The sequence below is a fragment of the Peromyscus leucopus genome, chromosome 12, assembly GCF_004664715.2.
Source record: "Peromyscus leucopus breed LL Stock chromosome 12, UCI_PerLeu_2.1, whole genome shotgun sequence".
NCBI lineage: Eukaryota > Metazoa > Chordata > Mammalia > Rodentia > Cricetidae > Peromyscus > Peromyscus leucopus.
The window spans coordinates 4469651-4491838 of NC_051073.1; the positions used below are offsets into that span (position 1 = coordinate 4469651).

The 22188-nt window shown below is 54.3% G+C and overlaps 1 protein-coding gene and 1 long non-coding RNA gene across 3 annotated transcripts in view; one reads left to right on the plus strand and one right to left on the minus strand.

The window, feature by feature from the left end:
• The window catches only part of Sim2 (SIM bHLH transcription factor 2), a 48566-nt gene extending 37571 nt beyond the window's left edge, over positions 1-10995 (minus strand). The window contains 2 exon segments of the mRNA XM_037209629.1: positions 2096-2178; positions 10281-10995. Of these exon segments, the coding sequence (XP_037065524.1) occupies positions 2096-2178; positions 10281-10455 (258 nt within the window). The 5' untranslated portion in view covers positions 10456-10995.
• Positions 10996-11186: 191 nt separating this feature from the next.
• LOC119088773 lies at positions 11187-21072 on the plus strand. 2 transcript variants are annotated; one of them, XR_005092495.1, is made up of 4 exons: positions 11187-11274; positions 18332-18583; positions 19469-19598; positions 19786-21072. It is a non-coding gene; the product is annotated as an uncharacterized LOC119088773 (long non-coding RNA). The 2 variants fall into 2 exon arrangements; XR_005092494.1 differs by lacking the exon at positions 11187-11274 and adding an exon at positions 15590-16216.
• Positions 21073-22188: the final 1116 nt, after the last annotated feature.

Genomic DNA, 22188 nt, shown 5'->3' on the forward strand with positions numbered 1-22188 from the left:
TGCCAAAGTCAGGGAGGAAAAAAAGTATCAATTTCTGAAAAATGAAAACGACTCCAATGAAATTCTGATTTCTGTCTGAGTTGGCTAACCCTCCAGAAATAACGTGAGATTGTAAAAAGTGACTCAGACAAGAAAGAAAGTAAAAACTGCACCATCAACGACAAAAAACTAAATACTTTTGGAAAAGAAGAAACTGTATTGTATTTATTTATATTTTAAATTCAGGAACCCCCCCCCCCAAAAAAAGGGGGCAATAAAGTTGGTTAAAAAAAAAAACTCCATACATCTCACAATGTGCACACATAAAAATATTCCAAACTAATTTCTGGCTACAAATTCTATTTTTACAGCATGTAATTGAAAGCAGATTACCGTTGAGTTTCTTCAAAACACTCCTTCAAAGGGGAGGAGATGTAAGAAGAACGAAGCAGAAACAGAATTTGAAGATCCCCTTACATTTGCTATATCACATAGTTTGCTACCAAAATTCTTTGCCGTCTAACTGTCATTACCTTAGCTACATTAAGGGTAAAATCACCTTTAAAAACATCATCCCACTTTTAACTCAGCTATATAGTATTTTCCTAACAGAATCGGTGACATTTCAGATATGAAAACCAAAAATCAATTTCTAACGTTCTGATCCGGATGCTGGACTCCAAATTCATTTAAGAAATACCAAATGGATCTTTCACTGCGTCTAAGGAAATGAGTGGAAGTTTTAAAAGTTATGATTAAAAATTGAAAGTTGCCAGCAGTAGCTTCAAAAAATCAAAAAAAACAACAAAAAAATCCTGTTCTCAAAGGGAATGTGGAGCGCCACCCCACAGGAATCGCCCAGGCCGAAGACGTTCACTTTACCCACCGGGTTTCACTGACGGTGAGCGTCACAGTTGGAAGGGGTTTGGAATACACAAACAACTGCGCTCCCGGCTGCAAGTGAGCTCCCCGCGACCCCCGAGGGCGCAGGCTCACCCGGCCACTGGACTCTTCTGCCACTTCCATTGCTAGGACTGTGAAGGTTTCCGGCTCCAAATACCGCCCCCCCCCACTCCGCTTCCCCACCTTCTCCAACCCCGGGGAGGGCAGGTTTTAGGTCACACCCGGGGTTTTGGAGCAAAGGTTTTCGGAGAGATGGGAGTTTCTGTTTTGTTTGCTCAGCGCTGACTCTCCGACCACTAGGGCCTTCCGCGAACTTTTTTTTTTTTTTTTTTAAAGAAAACACAAAATAGAAGAAGGAAATGCAAAATAGCCACCCGTGGACATTTTTCGATGGCAGAGACAAATGACGGGAGGTGGGGGGAATGAATCGCGTCGTTGATGGGACTCTGAGGGCCGCATCTGAGATGAGAGGGAGGTGGCGCTGTCCTCAGCTACCCCAGCCGCTGAGGTGGAAGTGGCCGCGGGCGCCAGGGCTGCCCAGCCCCAACCGCAAGGCCAGGGCGCGCGTAAAGTCGAGGTAGCTATACAGGGTTCTGGGGGAACCTAGTGCCTGACCCCAAATCAAGCAAGAGCTCCAAGACAGATGGCCTTGGAGGACGCCACGTGTCTGGGTTGTTATTGATGGGGGCCACAGAACTGGACCGATTCTTGTTGCGAAATCGTGGACGCTACTTATAACTTCCACGTCCTCAGTTTCCCGCTCAGAATAAAACGGAGAGTGCAGGGGATGGGGGGTGGGGTGGGGTGCAGCGAGATGAAAGGGTTTTAAAAGAATCTGGCCTGGGATGGGGGACCCAGGAGAGTCTAAGATTCGCGTACTGCCTCGGCCAATCTCAACTTCTCTAGCGACAGCTGGGGCGCTCTGCTTGCGAGCTGCGGGCACCCCAGCTTGGTCTCCAGCGCCCGGCGGGTCTGCCACAGGGCGAAGCAGAGGTGCCAAGGACTCAGTCCGGCTCCGGACGCCATGGGCTCCGGCGTTTGGGTGGCGAGGCACTCCCGTACTGCTGGAGGAGTGCTGGGTGTGGGTGTCGCCGGCCTGACTCTGCACTCCCGACCAGAGGCACCCCAGGTCCCCTTGCTCCGCGCCTCTGCGGCCTGGAGGCGCCGCGGGGAACCCCTCCCCAAAGCAGCCACCGCGCGACGCCGGCTCTACCTGCAGCAAATGGGATCCCAGCTCTTTGGCCACGCTGTCCAGGGGCCCTGTTCTGCTCGGCTGTCCCCACGCGTCTCCTAGACCTGGGACAAGGGAATAAAGCAAACCGTTTAGCCATAGCACCCACAGACGCCAGGGCTCCAGGCCAGACACGTGGAACCCCCCGCAGCGTGCGCTCCCCCAGCTCCGACCTCTACCCGCCACCCTGCTCCTGAGTCCCCTCACTCTCAGCCCGGTGTCGGGGGTTTAAAAACCCAAAGCTTCACAGCCAGACGGACTCGGTGGCGGTGGCGCGTGCCTTTAATCCTAACACTAGGGAGGGTCTCTGAGTTCGGAGCCAGGCTGGTCTAAGAGTGAGTTCAGGACAACCTGAGCTACACAGAGAAAAACCAACCAACCAACCAAAAAATCACCAAAGGGGAGCTAACAAACAAGCCAGAAGCCCCAGGACAAACTTCCTCGGGGTGGGAGGCCCAGTCCGGGGGGGGGGTCCGTCCCTTCCCTCTCCGAGCCTGCCGGACCCACCGCTCCCGGGGGTCGCCCACGTGCACATGGCTCTGAAATTGCGGTTTTATTTGAAATGCCACTAAGTAATCTAATCTGCTTTGAAATTGGTTATCCTGGGAGCCAAACGGGGGTATCGATTTGACCAGTAAATACTCCCCCGAGTCCCTGCGCTCCCGCCCTCTTCCCACACCTAACCTGTGCAGCCCGCAAAGATCATCAGGTCCTGTGACCCTCTGTCTTCTGGGCGCCCACAGCTTCTCCAGAACTCGGTCCTCTTCGATCCCAGAGCTCCAGACACACTCGGGTGGCTTTTCAGGGCACTTGTCTGTTCTCACACAATCAGGGGTCCCCCATCCCCTCCACCTACAGGGATCCCTTAAGATCTGAGATTTCCACCCCAGAGCGCAGCTGGGAAAAGAGAGCCGGGCCCTTCCCGGTCTCCCTCTCCCCATGCCCACCCCACCCTCGCTAGCTGCTGTGACCCGCGGAGGTTATCCTCTGCCCACTCCGAAGGCAGGTGACCAGGTCTCAGCAGGAGCTCGAACGCGTGGTGTTCACTCCTGGGACCTAGCAGGCCTGTCCTCTGGGGAACTGCAGGCTAGGCCAGATCTCCTCCTGCCCGTGTGCCTTAAGTGTGGGGCTACAGGCCAGCGGCCACTTGATTAGACTGGACACTCTGAGCAGGCATCCTGGCTAGCCTTAGCAAATCGCCGGGCGGCAAATGCCCTTGGTATGGCTCCCTACCTACACGTGGCCTCTGAGCCTCCAACCTAGGAAATAGAAAACCGTACCCCGAAGTCCAGTACAGGCTTTCAGGAACTAAACGAAAGGGTAACCTCTAATTTCTGCTTCCATCCAGGTCTTCACGGGGAGAAGTGGCTAGTTAACATACCCACCCCCCCCACCACCACCCCAGTGCCCTGCAAGGATGCAGCCCCATTATTCCTGGCCCTTGAGCTTCTGCCTGTGAGCAAGGGCGGTTCTAAATCAGCTCCCTCCAAGCAGCCACACACCGCCCACCCCACCCTGCACCCTTTGCTTCAGGCTAGGTCCTTTGCTTTGTGGAGAGGAAAGCAGGGGCATCAGGCCTTTGCCCCTTTGGAATAGCCTTGGAAAGAACCAAGGTGTAAAATTCCAGGAGGTTCACCGAGAAGAACGAATTTAGTAAGGGTCTAGGGAATCTGATAGCTGAAGACGGACGGACAGACAAACGGACAGACTTGCACTAGCAACTGTCCCCTCCCCTGCCTCTGGGTCCTTCCTGAGTTTGGGTGGTGCTCTGGCTACGAAGCCATCCTTGACCCTTGACCCCCAGTGCAAAGTTGCCTCTCCCCCTCCCCCCTCGATGTTTCTGACTTCTCCCAGAGTCCTCCAGGGACCCTTCCCATTTGGGAATGACCCCCAAACCAGCCGCTTCCGAAATGGGGCTTCCCCCAAAACCTGTGGAAGGTCCTGTCTCCACAACCAGGGGAGCCCTGGGCACACAGGACTATTTTCGGTATAATTCAAATACCCGGATGTTAAAGTGTGCCTCTTCTGGGTCTGGCAGAGGTGTCTGGGCTGCATGGGACGATTCCTCCACTCGCCCCCCTCCCCCACAGCCACCTCATCCTACAGCCGAGGCTCTGCCAGCTGTTCCATTAGGAGCCGCTATGGGAGAGGTCTTTTCACTCAGCCCATAAAAGTATACTTTGGGCTGAACTTAGAGACGGAATAAAGTGAGGTTTGTCTTGAGAAGAAGAGGCTTGCTACTGGAAAACACCAGGCACCCGGCGGATGGCCCGTGTGGGTTTATGTGTTTATCTGAAGAGTGGGGGGTGGGGTTAGAATGGGTTGGACTGCCCCAGAGTTCATGGTTCGTGGTGGTCAGTCACACTGGACCCTGAACCGGCTTCCTCCCGGGAAGGAGCCTCACCTGCAGCGTCCCAGGCTTAAGATTGACGCCCCCCCCCAACACTTATTGACCTCTACAAGACAAGCTGGGAGCCCCCAGATAGAAGGCCAGGTCCCATGGTGACCCCGGGAGAAACTGCTGAGACTGTTGGGGAGGGAGCCAAGCCCACATGCCCATTTCTAGGGATTTTTTCCTCTGCGGTCCTGGGGTCAGTACTTGACCCCGGACTGCCTGCCCTTCAGTTTAAACACCAGCAGGCCACTGCCATCAAGAAGCTACATATGGTCCCTCCTCTCTTGGCCTCCTGGTCAGTCAACAAACAACTTAGGGGTAACTCTGGGGGTCTCAGCCAGGCTCTTGGGGGTACCTCCAGACAAACCACAGACCACAAACGTTGGACCCCAAAACAAGAGATTTAGGACAGGAAGAGAAATTAATTTCTCGCTGGGAGGCTGGCTGCCCACTGCACTCAGGTGCAAAGAGTCTGGGTTCTCAGATACCACTGTACCAACCGGCAGGATTCTCCTGGCCAGGAAGGTGGGACTGGGCTCTGGGGAAAACTGCGGGGTTCCACATCCATCCTCTTTCACCCCTCAACACTGAGGGTCTAAAAGTGGCGACACAGAAACCCTTCACAGGGATCTAGTGAAAATGTAATGGAATTAACACCCCCTCCTTCTGGGGGGGGCTGCCTGGCCCCCACCTTGCAGAGAAAGAAGAGAGTGTAAAAACACAGTTAGGGAGCCTCCTCTACAGCGGAGACCTGGCCTCCCCCCTTCCCCCCCCCATTCTTTAGGGCATCACCTCCAGCACTTCAGGCTCCCCCAGGAGCTCTAACCTTCTCCACTCAAAACCCCGAACTGTTTTAGGACTAATTTAGGGAGCACCATCATCACTACATCCCACGGTCCCTGTCCTCCCTTCTAGGTCTCTCCCGGCCCCTCTCCCATCAGCGCTCTTACAGAGTGGGAGCGAGGGCATGTTTCTGGGGAAGGCAACAGGCCAGTCAAAATGGGTGGGGGTGAGGAGCCAGCTCCTTGACAGTCTTCATCCAAGGGCACACAGGTCCATCCCTCACCACCCCGTATCTACCACATGGATCTGACCATCTGAGCACCACCCGGGTCCTTGCCCTGAATCGGCTCGGCAGGCGTTAGGGCCGCAGCCTGTGCAGCGCGGTGTTAAAAGCCAGACTTGTTCTCTGGCCCTTGGCCGGCTGCGTCTTCCCAGGAGGGCCCACAGCTAGCACCCCTCTCGCGCCTCCTTTGTAGACAAGATGCCAGTAAATTGTCCCCAGTTCACCAGCCCCCCTCCCTTAGCGTCCTGTGCTCTCCCAAGCCCCTGAAAAAGCCTCTCCTGGCACCCCCATTTCAAATCAGGTGGCCAAGGTGGCCTGGGTAAGGATGTATCTGTGGATGATGGGTCCCGAAGGCAGGGCGGCCACCTACCGGTCGGTGGGACAAAGGGGTTGGCTTCAAGGTTTGGGCATACCCCCCACCCCACAGGCTAGAGTGTACACTCTGACGCCAAGGCGCAGGCCCCTAAGACGGCAGCCTCCAGGGCTGAAAAAGTGCTTAGCCCTATGAAGTGCAGGATACAGTCCCATAGTCACACCCGGGAGAAAGCGACCGGAAGAGCCGGGCACCCATGCCCACGGGTGCAGCTCTCCTTCCGTCCGCCCTGCTGTGTTCCCCCTCCAGTACCCCAGGGCTCCAGTTCCCTCTCCAAAGCTGCATGGGGACAGAGACTGCACCAACCCCGGAGCACCAGGCTTCAAAGTGGAGAGAGGGAGAAGGTTGTAAAGACAATTCACACACACACACACACACACACACACACACACACACACACACACACACACACCTCTTAAAATGTTAGTCTTATTTTTTTTTTAAAAAAAATACATGTCTTTGGATTTGGATAGCAAGGGCCTCCTGGGTCTATAATTCCATACAGGCATAGGGCAAGAGTGCCCTCACCAAAGTGTCAAAATCAAATCATTTTGATCCACGGAAGCGTGACCTAAGTCAGTCCAATCCTGCAGGGTATTTTGATGAAGAGGTGAGGGGCTGTGTACAACTGAATTTAAACTCCAAAGAATCCAGTCGCTGGTGTAATTCAGGCCTTGAACACACACTCTGTCTCTGTCTGTCTCTGTCTCTGTCTCTCTCTGTCTCTCTGTCTCTCTGTCTCTCTGTCTCTCTCTCTCTCTCTCTGTGTGTGTGTGTGTGTGTGTGTGTGTGTGTGTGTGTGTGTGTGTGTTTGGCTTTCTGTGAAGTACACCGGGATAAGACGCCTATGCCTTCTCACCTTCCAACACAAAAAGGGAGCCGAGGAGATTCCATTCCTGAGCCTAGCCTTGGGCCAGTCTCTCCCGCCAGGAATAACGAATGTGCTGAGTTCGGAGGAACCACCCTTACCCACTCACGAGAAGCCGATCGATTGATCCGGGCTCCCTTAGAGGAGGTGGGCTGATGGAATCCACAGCAGGGGTGCTCTGGGTCTGGCGGGTAGAAACTGGGCACACTCTGTAGGGTCTGCCCCTTATTTCAAAGCCCCTCCAGAGGCTGGGCCTCATTACTCAGCAGAGCTCAGGCTACGTCACCCCCCATCACCCACTATGGTGCCCCCTCTTCCCTATTTCTACGCCTTCTTCCAAAGCTCGCTTTGCTGAGACGCCCTCCCCACCCTGTTTACCTCCGTATCAGTTTAGCATTGGAACAAAAATTTTGGTAGAAACTGGAGAGTCTTTGACACGAGATGTTGCCCCTGCCTGCCTGCTATTCAAGTGTCTCGGCACAGCCAAAGAGTGGTTTTCCACGTCTGTCGCAAGGCTCCTCTGTGCTTTCTCTCACTCGATCTACAACGCTGTGAGGACACGGAGTCCTCAGTGGGCCGGTTTTACAGAGATAATGTGCCAGGACACCTACCCTCAAGCCTCCAGCAAAAATGGAAAGCATTCCTCAAAAGCTGCAGGACTTCTCCAGCTTGCTGCCTGGCCCTTCCCAGTGTCTTTCTGGTGGCCTCTGCACCTCTGGAGTGCAGGACTGCCAGGTACCAGCCTTAGCTGGACGCGGGCCTGTCCCTTTGGCCTCACTTTCCCCAGCTTGGAAGGGGTCCTCTAAGGTATTACTTCCATACTTCCTCTCCTAAGTTGGCCTTCTAGATTCTTCTTGACCCAATGAACACCCTTGAGCAGAGCAAAACTGTATTTAGCTGATGGGCTCTTGCTCAGAACCTTTTCTGTGGGAGAACTAATCTAAAGATCTTGTTAGTGCCCAGGACTGCCCTGACCAAGTCTCCTGAAAGCCACAGTCTTGACTGGCATCAAAGCAGCAGTCCTTAGCAGATCTGGGTTCCCCAAAAACAGGTTCAAGCGATTACAGGCAGGACTGCCTCGGGAGAAGGGGGCACTTCATTTTGTATAACAGAGATTCTTCAAAACACAGGGCCCTGCTCTGGGTGAGAGACTCCCGGCTTCCTAACTCCTCACCTGAAGATGGGTGTTACCACAGAGGGTGAGTGGGTGGGCAAGCTCCTTGGGGCCAGGCTACCCCTTCTCTGATGGCCGTTCCTACGACTGTATTGCAGGTACAGGGGGGCGGAGTTAGGGCACTGTCCCCTTCCTGGCTTTGGCCCACAATTTCAGAGCCATTTCAGAACATCTCTAGAGCCAAATAGCTCCAGGCTGACCCCTTCAGGGAGTGCCAACCTTCAGAGTCACCTTCTATAAGGTAGAGGCAGCCCCTCCACCGGGCAGTTTCTGAGCAAACGCACTAGCAACCCCTGCTCAGGGCAGCACCCACAGACCACCCACTCCCGCAAGGTCGCAGGACCCAGTCAAGTGCCTTCTCGGGCACCCCAGACCAGAGCTCGTTTAAATGGCTGCTTGCGGCACACACAAACACTGGCCGGGTTTTTGCAGTCTTTGCCGGCCAGCTCCCAAACAAGAATGGCTTACAGTTAGTCCATTGCCCCTAGCACTCCCTGGCAGCTAGCCTCTGGTTTGTTCGAATTCATTGACAACAGATCATTTACTTTTTTTGATAATTTCTTTCTATTTTTTAAAACCCAGTACGGCTGGGCGAGGCAGGCGGCCCGAGCTCCACACCTATTTTGCAGCAAGCGGACACGAAGGCTGATCGCGGGACAGTAGCTAACACTGCTCTTCCCGTGTGGGAAGGAGACTGAGGAAAAGCTGCCCTTACAAAACCCAGTTCGTGTTTGTTTGTTTGTTTTTTAACTTTCAGGGAAACTTCAGGCAGCCGGGAATCAACTCTACCTCTCGGGCCCAGGGGCTCACGGTTGGCGGCATGACTAGAGATGGCAGACCAAGAGCTTCCCGCACAAGGGGAGAAATCCCGAGGAACCTTCCTTGGGCCCAGTTAGGTAGGTTTCCGGACAGCCGGGTGCGGGAGCAGAGCGCTCCGAAGCGGGGCTGGGAGGCCGGGGCCGAGCCACCGCCTCCGGCCACCTCCGCTCCGGGGTGCTCCCAGTCGGCCGGCCGGCCGGCGCTTACTCCCGGGCTCCGGGGCGTAGAACTGGAGTCTAACCCGGAGCTCTACCAGGGTGGTGGAGGGAAATTCAGCTAAGACTCAGACAAAGGACATAACAGCGGGTGGCAGCCGCAAAGCGGGCTTACCGATTTCGGGTGCTGCGCCCCCGGCGGTGAACACAACACCAATGGAGGAATCCTGTGTCCCAGGGACACCTGTCGCCACCGGGCAACGACCCTCCAAAGCCTGTCTTCCTTCCCCGGCGGCGGCGCTGGCTCTCCAAGAGGCCTGCTCTGCACCGCCGGCCCTGGAGCCCGGAGGTCCTGGAGGCAGCAGGCCTCGGAGCGCTGCGCTTCCTGACAGTGCCCCGGACCCTGGTTCTCTGGGGTGCTGACCCACCGCTGGTCACCCTTGGACGCCCGCTGGAGCATGCCCACCCAGCAGGCCGCTATTTCCTACAAACCGGAGTCCGCAGGAGAGCTGCGGCCCAGGGACACTCGCTCACGGTAGCACTTTTAAATCCTAAAATGTTACACTCAGGCCCGCCCCGCCACTTTTGAAATAATCCCCCCTTTTCTTTCCGGCTATGTCCCGGCTCATCCAATCTCTTGTCTCCTTTCCATGTCATCGTTTCCCAAAGCAAAGGGAGGCGAGTTGGAAAAAAACGATATCCAAGACTATGAAGGCCCCGGCTGCTCGCAAATGCTGGGATCGGCCGCGTTGGCCTGCAGTGCCCGGGTCTTGCTCTGCATCCAATCGCTTGTAGAAGCCAGAGCAGCAAGGTCCTTTACCTCCAGCAGAAGAAGAGAGAAGAGATGGGAAAAGAACAAACAAACAAACAAACCCAAAGCAGAAGCGAGAAAGAAGTAAGGAAAAGGGAAAAAAGGAATAAAATTATAATGGAGAGAGAGAGAGAGAGAGAGAGAGAGAGAGAGAGAGAGAGAGAGAGAAGAATGAACTGGTGTTGGAAGAAGGACAGAAAGAGAAGAAGGTGAGAAGGGCTGGGAAGGAAGGGAAAAGAACCCAAATGAAGTAGCATGCCTGTGCCAGCTTGGCAAACACCAACCGTGGATAAGGCTAGGTTTGCCCCCACTCTGCCGGGAGCTGAGAGGTGATTGGATCGCCTGGCTGGGAGCAGCCACGTCCCTTTCCCTTAGCCTGGGCCGGCCGAGGCACCAGGCGCGGCCTCTCCTAGACTCGGCCACAGTAGCTGAAGCCTCCTTTTTGCAGCAACCCCCCCCCCCCACACTCACACACCGCGTCCCCGGACGCCCACCTGCAGCCTCACCTTCCGGGAAGACCGCGCGCATCTTCAGGTAGCTGGTGGTGAGTCGGATGATGGACGCTTTGTCCAGCTGCGAGGTGATGGCCGACGGCAGCGGGAGCAGCTTGGCCAGCTCATAAAACTCACCATTTTCCTTCTCCCTCCTGGTTTTGGCTGCATTTTTGGACTTCTCCTTCATCGCGCCTCGGCTCTGGGCATATTAGACCTCGCCGCGCTCCAGGCCCGCGGAATCCGGCTCGGGCTGCAGCAGCCGGGATGGGGTTCGGGACGCCGGGGGTCAGGTGAGTCCGAGGCTGTCGGGCTCCGGCAGGTGCGAGGGACCGGCCTGGAGCACGGCGCGGCTTCTGCACAGTCGCCAGCCCTGAGTCTGTCGCCAACCAGCGGCGCAGCCCCGCTCTCCGCCCGAGGCTGGGGGATGGCCTGCCCGGTGTGGACCCGAGCCCTGGCTTTCTGCTCGCCTTTCCTTCTCGTCTCCAGGCTCTCGGGCCTCGGCCTTCCCGGGGATGTAGTGTGCGGAAGAGCTGGCGGCGCCCCTGTTTAGTCCTTAAAGGAGGGCTTGCACCCGCTGCGGCGAAGGCCCTCGGAACGCAAGGGCGGCAGCGGCGGCGGCGGCAGCGGAGCCATGGGGCGGGAGCGGAGCCGAGCGAGGTGGCAGCCGCCGGGGCCAAGCCTGGGCTCGGTGCGCTCTCGTGCCCTCCCCCGGCGGTTCCGGGTGCCTGGAGCCGGGGCGTCCGGAGCCCGCGATCTGTGGCCAGGCGCAGCTGCGGCTCCGCGGTCCACGTGCGGCCGAGCGGCGTTTGTTTATGGCGGACCCGCCTTCGGGCGGAGCGCTGGGCCGCGCTGGGCCGCCCGGGGGAGGGGGCAGAGGGAGGGGCCGCCGCGGGGGCGGTGAGTCTCGCCTCCGACCCCGCCGCGGCCCGGGAGTCGCCCGCGCGCCTCCGCGTCGCCGCCTCCGGGGACTGTCCCGCCAGAGAGCCGCGCGCTCCCGTGCTGGGGGGTAAGTCGGGCTGAGCGCCCAGGGCTCGCCGCGCCTGCTCGCTCCGGAGGATGAGTGGCAGGACCCGGGCTAGAGGATGGGCGGCGGGGGTGCGGCGGAGGAGGAAGGAGGGAGGGGTGCGGTGGCTTCCACGGTGGCTCCGGGCAGGTCACCCCCGGGCGCGGCCCAGAAGAGGCGGCGCGAACAGCTGGCCAAGGGCCCCTCAGGGAGGACCCATACTGCAGCTGGTCCCACACTCGTACCTTCCTTGGGTCACAGGCCCCCACACCTAAAGGGGGTCTCCAAGGGGGGGGGGAATGACCCCCTTCCCCTCATCCACTGGCACACGTGCACCGAAGTGACCTTTCTCATCTAGAAACACCGGGGCAAAGAGAGACTGGCGCTTTCCCGAGGGCAGCGAGAAGCCGTGGGTGCACAGGGAGGGCCCGAGGGCACGGGGTGGGGTGGGGGAGCTGGGCCCAAGGGCCAAGCCTCCTCCAGGGCGCTGGCGCAAACAGGGCCCAACCGCTCTGACTCTGGTGACCCAGAGGCGGCGGGAATATGGGCAATCGACTTTGGGCCAGGGCTTCAGGGCGACCCTAGCAGAGCCAGGGTCCCCGGGGGATGCGGATGCGACCCACGGAGATGGAGGAGAAGGCCATTGGAGAAGGGAGACTCGGTCGCCGAGAGTGAAGCATTCTCCCACCGGGCCACACTACGTTAAACAATCCCGTGGCGTCTCCCGGGCTAGTGAGACCCGGATAGGTGCCGGCGCTACTGTCCCGTCGCTGTGGCGCACGCCGGCGGTGGCGGTCCGGTCGTGTGAATCCTCACTCCCCTTTGGAGCCTGAGCCTTCGGACGCGGGTCAGATGCCAGCTTCCCAGGCGTCCTGGATCCCACACAGACGCAGACAGGTCTCCTTTTGCAGCCATGGTCCCCATGGCTCTCCTGGCGGCCGTAGAGTTTTGGGCTGCGGGGACTCTGACCTTGGGAACCGGGTGCCCGACACGGGGATTTTCGATTCCTGTTGTCATTGCCCGGTTCCTCTCCCTCTAGCCTTCACTCCAGTCTGAGAGGAGCTTGCAAGTCGACGGGCTCCTGGTACCTGCAGATTTCCCTCCTCCGCACCGGGAGAGCTGGGCTCCGATCTGCTGTGCCTGCAGCAGATGCTTCGGGCCTTTTCCTGGGACCTCCTTGGAGAACCCGGAGGCTTTCTAGGCGCAAACTAGCCCACAGTAGACTGCCGTGGGCTTCGCGCGGTGCACACACCCGGGCCTTTGGAGCCCTGCTAAAAAGACAGCGCGGCGGGGTGGCGCCAAGTCGCGCCAGGCGGGAGCGAAGAGGACCTCGCGCTTTGCGTTTGCGGGTTCAGGGTTGGACGAGATTTTCTGGGTCCTGCATTAAGGTGCAAGCGTAGGATTGGGGCAGTTTGCCAGCGGCGCAGGCACCCAGTGTCCAAACCTGCATGCGTCCTCGGGGTCCCGGTGCGGCGCTGTGCCTTTGGCTGCCCCGGGCTTCGCCGGGAAGGCGCTTTGGGCGAGCAGGGCTGCGGACCCACCCTGCCGCCGCTACGCAGGCCTCCCTGGAGCGCGCTCCTGCACCTCTGCCGGTACCGGAAGGGTTTAACGCTTCCCCCACCCCCAGGATTCCCGACCCTCAATTAAGGACTCCGGAGAATTCCTTCCCCGCTTGAAAGGGATTACCCAGATCATAGAAACATGGTTAAGTGGAAGTGGGAGAAACCCGGCAAGAAACAAGAACTGAAACTTCTCAAACGAATTTCCAAGTTTTTAACAGGAAAGGCGCTTTTGAATTCTTGCGACTGGATTTTCACAGTGGCAGCCGCCTCCTGCATCTGCAAGACAGTTTCGGGTCTCGGGTTTTGAGAGGCATTGAAGAGGGCACGGGTAGCTCTAGGCCCAGAGCCTGACTCAACAGACACCCAAACATCACACACAGGGCTGTGGAACTAGGGTCCCCAGAGCCAACTATCAAAAGTACAAGTCTTTGGGCGGGGATCTCAGTACTAGAGGTTTTTCATCTGGGAAGGAGTGTACGGTCCATGCGGAATAATGAAGAGCTCCAGCCTGTAGTTGGAGCCCCGGCTAGAGAGTTAGAGCCTGGATTCTCAACAGGGCCCTTAGACGTCCAGAACGAGGATGAGAGACCGTATTAAGTTAGAAACTCTGTTTAAGGTTGAAAAGACTCTCTCTCTCTCTCTCTCTCTCTCTCTCTCTCTCTCTCTCTCTCTCTCTCTCTCTCTCTCTCTCTCTCTCTCGGCATGAGGAAGCCAGAGGTCGAGTCGGGATGTCTTCCGGAATCACTTGCCGCTTTGTTTTTTGAACCGGTTTCTGCACGGAACCTGGAACCCCTTATTTCAGCGAGGCCGCGGGCTAGAGAGCAAGTGTCTCTGCCGCACTGTGCTGACAGTACAGCGCTCTTGTCCCCTCCTCGCTTTTTACATGGATTTGGGGGATCCAAACGTAGGTCGTCATGTTGTGTCATAAGCACTTGACCTACTGAGCCACCTCATCAGGCCCAGACAAGTTTTATTTGGAGCTGAGCGTAGTTTAGTACTGAGCGCCACTACTGGTCTCCCACCGACCGACCCCCTAGACCGGAGTGGGCCGAAGATCAGATTCCAAGCCTCTTCCTACTATACACTGGGGTGTGTGTGTGTGAGTGTGTGTGTGGCACACACAGCAACAAAGTTAGATGAGCCGAAGTTAGCTCTGCCCCACCAGGGACGTATTGATGGGGGGGGGGTGTAGGACGATGGTAAAAGAATGAGCTCCACAGATTAGGGCTAAAGCTAGTTATCAGTACCGGCATCAGCCTTGGAAATGCAGAGACCCTGGAATCCCAGGTACCACTCTTCACCCACTGGCTGGAAGGAGCCTGCACAGGGCGGGCAGTGTGAAGAAGAAGTGGTCTGCAGATCCCACTGCCTGCCTGCTGGCAGGGCACCCACGTCCTCAATCTGCCAGATCAGAAGCACAGCCCACCAGCCCCACCTCTTAGAAATTTTCCATCAGGAAACTAATCTGGATGAAATTTGGGCCCCAAGAAGAAAGGGGTGGGCCAGGCTGCCCCACATCTGTTTGGATTTTCCGCTTCAGATGCTTGCAACCGTTCTTGCCACACTGCACACCCCGGTGCCTACCTGAGGCCCATCCCCAGCAAAAATCAACTTTTGGGTGAGATCAAGGCCCTCAACAGACGGTTGTCTCAAGATGGGCTCTGGGAAAGCTGGGGCATACAAGGAGATCAGAGATTGGAGAGCTGGCCACCACCCAGGTGTGGGGGGCAGGAGAACCCGCCTCTCCCTGGCTTTGTGAAATTTAAGAACTTCAACCTCCCGAGCGAACAGAGGAAACAGAAAATCTTGAAGCCTCAGAGATAGGAAACTTTGATTTCTAAGCCGTTGTCTACACAGGCAATCAGTGGGATGTGCTTACTCAGCAAACCTCATTCCCATCCAGCTTCACAGATGTGACTGTCTCACAACTGGAAGTCTTTTCTGGTAGGAGCTACACAAAAAGAACACTTCAGCTCCCTGTCCTCACGCCTGTCCATGTAGAAGTTACACTGACTCCCCTTGGGGTCACTGTTATTCCCAGACAATTACAGTATCAACAAACACATTGTTTAAAAAATAATTACAGGTAGCCAGAGCAATTTCAGAGTAATTTATTCTGGCAGAGGTCAAGACAGTAACTCTGTGTTCCTTCCCAACTAGTATAAAACCTCCCTCCCTCTCCCCAGCCCCTCCCTCCCTCACTGAGAGTGACTTCGGAGAAAGTGTTTGCCTTAGCTTTGTGCACCAATTCTCTCACTAGATCCCAGTAATGGGACAGGTACGTCTTCTCACTTCCGGCCGGGGTTCAGGTTTGCAGAGTCTGAGGTTAGAGCCTGAGAAGCAGCCACACCGGCAGTCAGACACCCGCTCTTGTTCCCGGGAGCCTCTCCTGGCCCCGAGGAAAGAGGTATCCCTAAACCCGGGCACCTGCATGGGGATGGGGCGGTCAGGATTCTGAGAAGAGCAATTCTCCTTGGATTTGGTCATCCAGGAGGATTCCAGATTCCAGGATGGTGACTCCAGAGGGTTCCAGTTACTCCCAAAGGCTGGAGAAGGTGCTGCCCTCCTCTGCCCTTCTCTCAAGAAGATGCTTTTAGGGGAGCAGATACTATCACCAGGAGTTTATGGTAGGAATCATCAGAGTTCCTGAGGGAGGATCTTGGGGCTGGATGAAGCTGACTTTCCTAAACATAACTGGATCCTTTGAACGTTGTCTGGAGATCAAGGGGAAGTCCTTTTCCCCACAGGTTTCCTCTGTCTTCTTAGCCAGACCTTGTGTCCTTCCTGGTCTCTGAGAGGATACCAGCAGCTGAGGACTTCCACAGCCCCCCCCCCCCACACACACACACTGACGTGCAGTGACCTCCTGGGGGCCTAGGCAGCAAGCACTTAGCTGCCCAGCTTCAAGCTAGGCTCTTGCAGGCAGAGGAAAGGAGTCCTGGTCCAAGAGTGGATGCCCCCTGACCTGCCACCACCCGCTGGGGTTCTCCTAAAGGCCTCTTGGAGTGGCTTAACAGAAACAGCCACCTCAAAAGCCCACCTGCTACCAGGCAAGGCCCGCTTTCCTCTACAAACGGCTTTCAGGGAGGCCTGGATCGCGTTTGAAAACCCGTAAGCAGGAGGAGGTTTGGTAGGCTGTGTACTGAAATTCCTCAGTGGTTACATCAATTACACACCGCCTGGAAATCTGAAAACCGATTAGTTCATTCATGACGTCGCTGAAACAGCCCTTCAAAAAAAAACCTCAACCTAAAAAATCCCCTTTAAGAGCCCGAACTAAATCTACCCACCTGAGATAAATATTTCTGGACATCAAAGAAAGCCTGGATATGATGCTCCCCCGCCCCCACCCTCATAAGTGATAATAGCCACCAAGGCTTAAGGTAGGTCTGACGCCGCCGCAGTATTTTATAGACTAGGGAGTTGTTTCGTTTAATTAACATTCTTTATCTACTTGCAAGTTGCCAGTGAGGAATTTCTTCCCTATTCTAAACAAATCTGGATTCATTCAAAGTTTAAAGAGAGAAGGTTACAGGAAGGCGCATAGGCAAGGCTACAGCCTGGCCGCCGGGCTTCTCCCTGACTCGCTCAGATTCTCATTTTGTTTTTCTCTTTCTTTTAAACGCTCACGTGAAAGGTGGGATTCCTAAGGGGTGTATGTCTAGAGCACTCTCAACCTTCGTTCGAGGAGGGGGTGATGCTCAGGACCTGAGGTGGCCAGAAGTTCCGCACCCCGGGACTAACTAACCAGAGCTGGAGTAGACTCGCGTGCGGACTTCTGAGCTGTGGGTCACACTAGGGTGCCGCAGGGTTGGCTGGGAGGGTTGGGGGTGAGGGTGGGGGTGGGGAGGGGAGCAGGAGCACCGCGGGAGGGTTCCCAGTTCCGTGGAAGCGTCTCAGCTCCGGGACTCCCACCTTCCCGGCGGGAGCAAGTTGATGGTGAGATTTTTCTCTAAGTCCTTGGGTGTCTCTGGCCTTTTTCAGCCGGAAAACCTTCGCGTTAACAAATGCAAGCCCGGCTCGCAAGCCCACGGCTCTCCTGCACCTGGAGGTTGCATGGGCGTGGGTCTCTCTCCTGCGGGGGGGCACAGGCCCGGATGTGAGCTGCCTGGGCGCATCTTCCCTCCAAATTCGGGTCACTTAGGCCCGCTTTGACGGACCCCCCCCCAAGTTCTTTCTATGTGGGAAGCAGTGGCCTGGGACAGCTGAGACTCGGGTAGAGTGGGCGCAGAGGGTGAGACCGGTTCCGTGGGTGGGAGCCTGTCTGGTGGCACTCGGGAACCAGTTTTGTTTTATTTTGTTTTTTATTTTTTTATTTTTTTATTTTAAGCGTCTGTGAGGCTCCTGCACCGGTCCCCAGCTCATGTTCCCCGCCCTAGAGTTCTTGCTCGGGCTGAAGGATCAGTTTTTTGGGGTTAGACTCCGGAGCGGCTCCGGATTAAGGAACAAAATCCAACGCGCTTTGTACGTCCAAATCGTGGTCTCCGATTTTGAATTGGAGGGGCGGGGTAGAGATACAGAGGGAGGGAGAGACAAGAGACAGAGAGAGATCTCTCTAGATGCCAGAAGAGCACCCTGGAACCGTCGGCGCGGAGCGGAGCAGGTTTTCGGTTAAAACGAGTCTTTTTTTTTTTTTTTTTTTTTAATTGACACGTCCTCAATTCAAGAATATTGTTCCTGGCGAAAGCGTCGGTTAGCCCACAAATGACTTCCGGTTTATGGATATTTTTGGTCCCCAACTCCGACGCCTTCGTTTCCCACCCCCAGGACAGAAGCAAACTAATTGTGTTCACTGCCTGGATGGCGCTCCTGGCACGCGCGGACGTGGGCATCGTTTACGGACCACAGTGTTCTCTGTTTCTCTCCCAAACGACTTGGAACCAGGCGGGGTTCTGGGCCGTCACCTAGGCTGCGGGTCACTGTCCTTTTAGGGACAAGAGGTCAGGTGCAAACCCGCGCAGTGGAATGGAATCGAGCGAGCGGACGCCAACTAAACCTTCAGACTTGTTTGTTTTGGGAGACTTTCCATCTGCCAGGCCCAGCGCTGGGCGCAGGGGAACCGGGATAGAGTTCTAGAAGTGGTTACTGAGAACCCCCAATTTCTCAGTAAATCCCTGCAGACGTGCTGGGGGCGGGCGCAGGCGTGCAGGTGTCCGGAGCCGCGTTCAGAGAGCAGATAGCTCTGTACAGCGTCTGGACCAAGGAACAGTCTCAAACAGCTTTAAAATAATTTAAGCCGAACCGTGCAGGCTGGAAAGGTCACGTGCTGCGGACCTGCCTTTATTCCTGGATTTTTGGGGGGTTGCCATTGTTACCCACACAGAGATAATTTACACAGTGCTTATTTATGTCTGCTAAAGGTAACTGCCCAGAAGGACCCCCCCGCCCCGTTTAAGCCGCACCCTGGTGTCCCAGTAACAGCTTACTGTCTTATTTATATTTCTGTTTACGTATGTATGTATGTATGTATGTATGTATGTACTTATTTATTTTTTTAGAAGCCAATTCTGACAAATGAGGGGCAGTAGATTCCAGGAGAGATACACCTGCAGAAAGCTCTGGAATTCCAGGACTAACCCCACCCTCGGGTCTTTAAAGACACCACAGATGCGCCTTCCCTTGCTTTCTGCATAGCTGGAGAGAGAACCCAGGGCCTCCTACAGGCTAAACCTAGGCTCTGGGGTTAAGCCGCAGATCCACTGCCTTTGACCGTCCTTGATGTTGGAGATCCACCAGTCTGGGTTTCTGAGGTAAGACTCTAAGTGGAGATCCCGGTCTGGCCTAAACGTTCTAATTTCTGAGCAGCTTGGATTGAGCAAAGGGACAGGAAGCTGGCCTGTGGCTATAGCGGATTGCTTGAAAACTCAAAAAATGCAGGGGTGACAGAAAGGGAACCATTTAAACACAAGGACAATTCTGAGCCACAAGGAAAGAACAAAGCGTCCAAATTAAGTTAGGAAATTTATATCTGTAGAAAAATCCTTTAGAGCCACCAGTTGGCCGTGAGTGAGTCCGTTTTCCTAGTTCTGTTTATGGCTCCCACTTCTCGGGGTCCCTTTGCATGTGGAAATCGAGAGGCAGTGATGATAGGGTGGAGATGACTGATGGATCTTTTAGGAGTCCCTGCTCTGAAGTTGGTTTTCTGTGTGGGTCATGGAAGCCGCTTCGCTTGAGGTGCTTTGTGTGAGGGCTGTCAAGGGAACTTGGGGTAAAATTTCCCAGGAGTGTCTCTGAAAACACTCATAATTAAAAAAAAAAAAAAACAAAAACAAAAACGATTCATAGAAATCACCAGAAAAATTATAGCATGCTGTGTTCAAGCATGTTTTGGAGCCATGTGGAATACATAAAACCGCAGTCTGGTTGGGGGATGCTGCCTCCCAGTCTTCCTCTCCCGTGGTAGGAGGAGCGGATATAGATAGATATCATATAGGATAGCCCAAGTGACAGGAACCAAGAGATTTTCTCTAGGTTTTATTTTATTTTGTTTTATTTTGAGACAGCCTTGATATGTAGTCCAGGACGGCCTTGGAAGCTTCTCATTTCTGTTATTTTTTGAGACAGTCTCACATAGCCCAAGATGGCCCCCAACTCTCATGAATGCTGGGCCCTTCTGTTTCCTCTTATACTTACAGGTTTTATGCTGGAAACCAGACCAGGTTTGGATTGGGAGCAAATTCCTCTACCCATCAGCCATCTCTTCTGCTCAAGAATTCGTTCATCAAGACAAGTTTTTTTAATTCCATTCTTCAAAAGTTCCAAGAGGTAGGTATGATTTCAAAAAGGAGTATCTTTCATAACAGTAGTATCTCTGCACAGCCCTGGCTGTCCTGGAACTTGCTCTGTAGACCAGGCTAACTTTGAACTTAGAGATCTTGCCTGCCTCTGCCTGGGATTAAAAGGCATGCACCATCATTGAGCAGAATTCATTTTTTTTTTTTTTTTTAATCAGGAGGACCGGAAACAGCCACACAGGAAGTTGGAAGGGACTCACTGAAACTCAGGCACATGATGTTTCAGGTAGCAATATGCAACTTCGGTGCCTGTCAATAGTGACACTCCGGAAGCCAACCCTGCTGCTGCTCCATTGGCTCTGCAGGCAGAAGCAATCAACATATGATCTACGGCTGCACAGGATGTCAGCAATCCCAGCTTAGGATTCTACTTCTTCCTGGCAGGAGTAGGCTAAGTTTTGTTATATTTTGTTTTGTTTTTCAAGACCGGGTTTCTCCGTCCTGGAATTCACTCTGTAGAGCAGGCTGGCCTTGAACTCAGAGGCCCTTCTGCCTCTGCCTCCCTGCCTCATTACCACCGGGCGCAGGGACAAGCCTTTGAGCCTGCAAGTAACTGCAGCAGTGAGTACACTAGGGTTAGGGTCTCATCGCCTTAGGCACCGGTGGAGAGTAACGCTCTATGTCAGTGGCTAATGTTTATGTGGAGAACTAGCTTATGATAGAGCAATTAACCCATTAATAATCCACAACAAAGCAGTTGCCCTTGCTGGGAAAAAATGTTTTCATTACCAACACAAAAACAAAACAAAAGTCAAACCACCCGGGAGCTGGGAGACAGCTGGTCAGTTAAGGTCTACTTGCAGAGGTCCTGAGTTTGGTTCCAGCACTCAGCCTCCAACTCCAGCTTCAGGGGCTCTGGCGCCCCCTTTTGAACTCCTCAAGCACTGCACTCATGTGCACCGCCCCCCCATATATAATTAAAAATAAAAAATTTAGAAATATCCAATCATGCCCTGTGCCTAGGTTGCATGACTTGGGGCCTGCCAGATGGCCTTAGTCTCCTGCTGTGACTCACCTAGCGTGTGAGGGCGGCTTAAGCAGAGAGAGGACTGCATGTTTCAGGCACGTTCCTCATTTTCAAGAGCAGTCCAGAGTGACACTTGCTTAGAAGCCTGAAGGAATGCAGCCCTTCACATTGGGAAATCCTCAGCGTGGCCGCTTGCTCACGCTATGACTCAGGCGGGAACCGTTCGTTCAGCAGTTTGCCAGGCATTTACATGACAAACTGAGTTCCTGCCACTGAGTACATTCTTAGTCTTGGTCTGGACTTTGACTTAGAATCTGGCCTAAGTATACATATTGTATACAGAGGACCTGGACAAGGCTCACAGCATTTGAATCACTGATTCTGCTTGTGTGACCTGTGGAGAGCATGTATAATGTAAAACAAACAAAACAGGATTTCTCTGTGTAACAGTTCTGACTGTCCTGGAACTCACTCTGTAGACCAGGCTGGCCTCAAACTCACAGAGATCCTCCTGCCTCTGCCTCCGAGTGCTGGGATTAAATGTGTGTGCCACCATGCCCAGCTCAAGTTTTTTTTTAAAATTATTTATAAAGCAAGATGTGATGGCACACACCTGTGATCCCAGTACCCAGGAGGCTGAGGCAGGAGCATCATGAGTTGGAGATCAGTCTGGACTACATAGGCCTGTTTCAAAAGAAAAAAAAGATTGATTGATATAATGAATGACAAAGGGCCTCGCCCACTGCCCACGAGAAGGGGAGCATTTAGTAAACTGTAGTTGTTATCATTGGCATCATTTTACAGTATTATTAATACAACACTAACATTAGGATCTTTATACAGTTAAACTCCAAAAACAAACTATCCTAAATGGGTGAGGGTGGGTAACTGTTGATATTTGTCCAGTGAAAAGATACACAGCTAATAAAAGATTTTAAGAGTCTCCAACAACATGGCATGATAAATGCCTTCCCATATCCACGTATGTTTCCCAGACTCCCCTGTAGCCAGCATTCCTGAATGGATCGGGTGTGGCCAATTGGATGTGCTTATTCAAGGACTGAGACGGAAGTCACACTACTTCTGCCCTTTTTGGTTTCTTCTGGTAGGATCATCGGTAAACACTCTGTGTTGATGAATGCAAACGTGTGTGCACCTGTACACGTGTGTGCACCTGTACACGTGTGTACTTGCTTGTTGTATAACCATGTCCTTTGAGATACAAGTTCTGTGGATGGAAGCTCCTTAAAAGTCAGGAATACACAACTCAAAAGCTTTAGGAAGTCCCTGAAACTGACCAGATTCATAGGCCCCGCCCTCCCCAAGCCTATGTGAACAGTAAGGGTTGATGAGAGATACTCAAATGGATGGAGCTGCCTGGGAGAGATTCTCCAACTTGTCCAGCTGGGGGCAGGCTGTGTGGTGATCTCCACGGTTCCAGCTTTCAGGACCCACTACCCTTGCTGGGGCTTTGGTGAAGCAGCTGTCTTTGAGTCATGTCTGCGCCTGTAAGTGACCCCTCACCCTCACTCCTACAAATAACCCCAATAAAACTCACTTGGTGGTGCCCTTCCTGTGGTCTATCATTTCCCCT